The sequence below is a fragment of the Opisthorchis viverrini genome (assembly GCF_000715545.1).
Source record: "Opisthorchis viverrini unplaced genomic scaffold opera_v5_163, whole genome shotgun sequence".
Classification (NCBI taxonomy): Eukaryota; Metazoa; Platyhelminthes; class Trematoda; order Opisthorchiida; family Opisthorchiidae; genus Opisthorchis; species Opisthorchis viverrini.
Window position 1 is genome coordinate 17,018 of NW_008751821.1, and position 1,395 is coordinate 18,412.

A 1,395-nucleotide genomic window follows, 5' to 3' on the forward strand; every position below is an offset into this window, starting at 1 on the left:
CTAGCACGGCGAATAGTAAGAAGACGAGAACCTCGGACACAAACTTTAATAATCCAACAACACACGATCAACAGGCGATGCCCGGAGCTTCCGAACACAAGTCAGTCGAAAGAAAATGGTATCCTGTACGTGGTCGGATTCAAATTTCCTTGGAGTATCAATAGGCCATAGATTTTTCATAGTTTGACCTTGAAGATGCCAGGAGTTCGCTACCACACATAAAAACACAGCGTTTTCTGGGGGATGTTGATATCCCCAACAGTCCGTATGACAATAAGTCGGCCATTGGTAGCCGGTCTAACCAACACTGTCTCCTGGTCTTCTAGGTTGTGGTTAGAACATTTGTGTCGACTTGTCGCATAAAAATGGTAATGCACTCATTTTTCGGCCAACGTCGCTGCCTTGCGGTGAGGCTTTCGAAGCAATGGCGTTGAACGTGGACCCTAATCATCCTTCTATCTAGAGCTATCTAACGGTATCCTAGCGGTCGTACAACCTTGAAATTGCATATAAGAGTGCTCTGAAGACACTTAAACCGTCGAGGCTCGGGATGGCTTATTGGTTGAGTCCCCTTAGGTCTGTGGTTCAAACCCAACCTTTGCTTCTTAACTCTTTCTGTCTAGACTTGAGCAGCCTGACAATGTCTCGGGGCTCGAGCATCTATCGGGTGGCTTGGCAGATAGGCACGGATGAGTCGTTCAGCTGTAGCACTTTTTTAGTGTCTAGCTGGCATGCCAACGGAAGGGGGCACGATGGTTGTGATATTGCCAATTTGCTTAAGCCTAGACAGGAACAGTCGAGATGCCAAGGTTATTTTCGAACCACGGACGTTCCTGTCCCTAAGCTGGCGCCATAACCACAACTATCTCGAGCACGGAAAGGGTCGTAAATCTGAACCAATAATATTATATTTAATCGACCGTCTCTCGGTGTCACCAACTGAGTTGCTTTACTTGCTACATACAGCAGCGCGAGTAAACGAAAACGTGATACCTCTGACGCCTCAATTTTTACACTTTCATGTATCCCCGCTTCTACCCTATTCTGTCCGATTTAAAAACTATCTCTGCAGGTCCCAACCAGTCCTAGGACTGGTCGCTTTGTTCGCCGTGCATCACGCTCAGCCACAGTTTCTGTGTCCGTCTTCAGTAACAGCCCTAAGCACTTCGAAGTCTGTTTTTAAATTCTGAAAATCGGCCTACTTAGTATCCTCTATTATTCACACACTGAAACAACCAGGACAATTAGTGACCTCTGCTCGTACGCTGGATGCTCTTTGTATTGATGTGCACTATCTGTCAGACACAAGGATACATACAGTACGCGAGTACCGTAATTGAACTCATCACCGTCATCATCATCATCATCATCATCATCATCATCATCATCATCATC

General features: G+C 46.1%; 1 protein-coding gene across 1 annotated transcript in view; it reads left to right on the top strand.

Annotated features, from left to right (window-relative positions):
- Positions 1 to 1,395, top strand: part of T265_07261 (hypothetical protein) — a gene marked incomplete at both ends in the record, with an annotated part of 11,877 nt that overhangs the window by 6,815 nt on the left and 3,667 nt on the right. The window contains 2 exons of the mRNA XM_009172739.1: positions 720 to 1,137; positions 1,207 to 1,332. Coding sequence (XP_009171003.1) covers positions 720 to 1,137; positions 1,207 to 1,332 — 544 coding nt within the window. The remainder of the gene's footprint in view (positions 1 to 719; positions 1,138 to 1,206; positions 1,333 to 1,395) is intronic.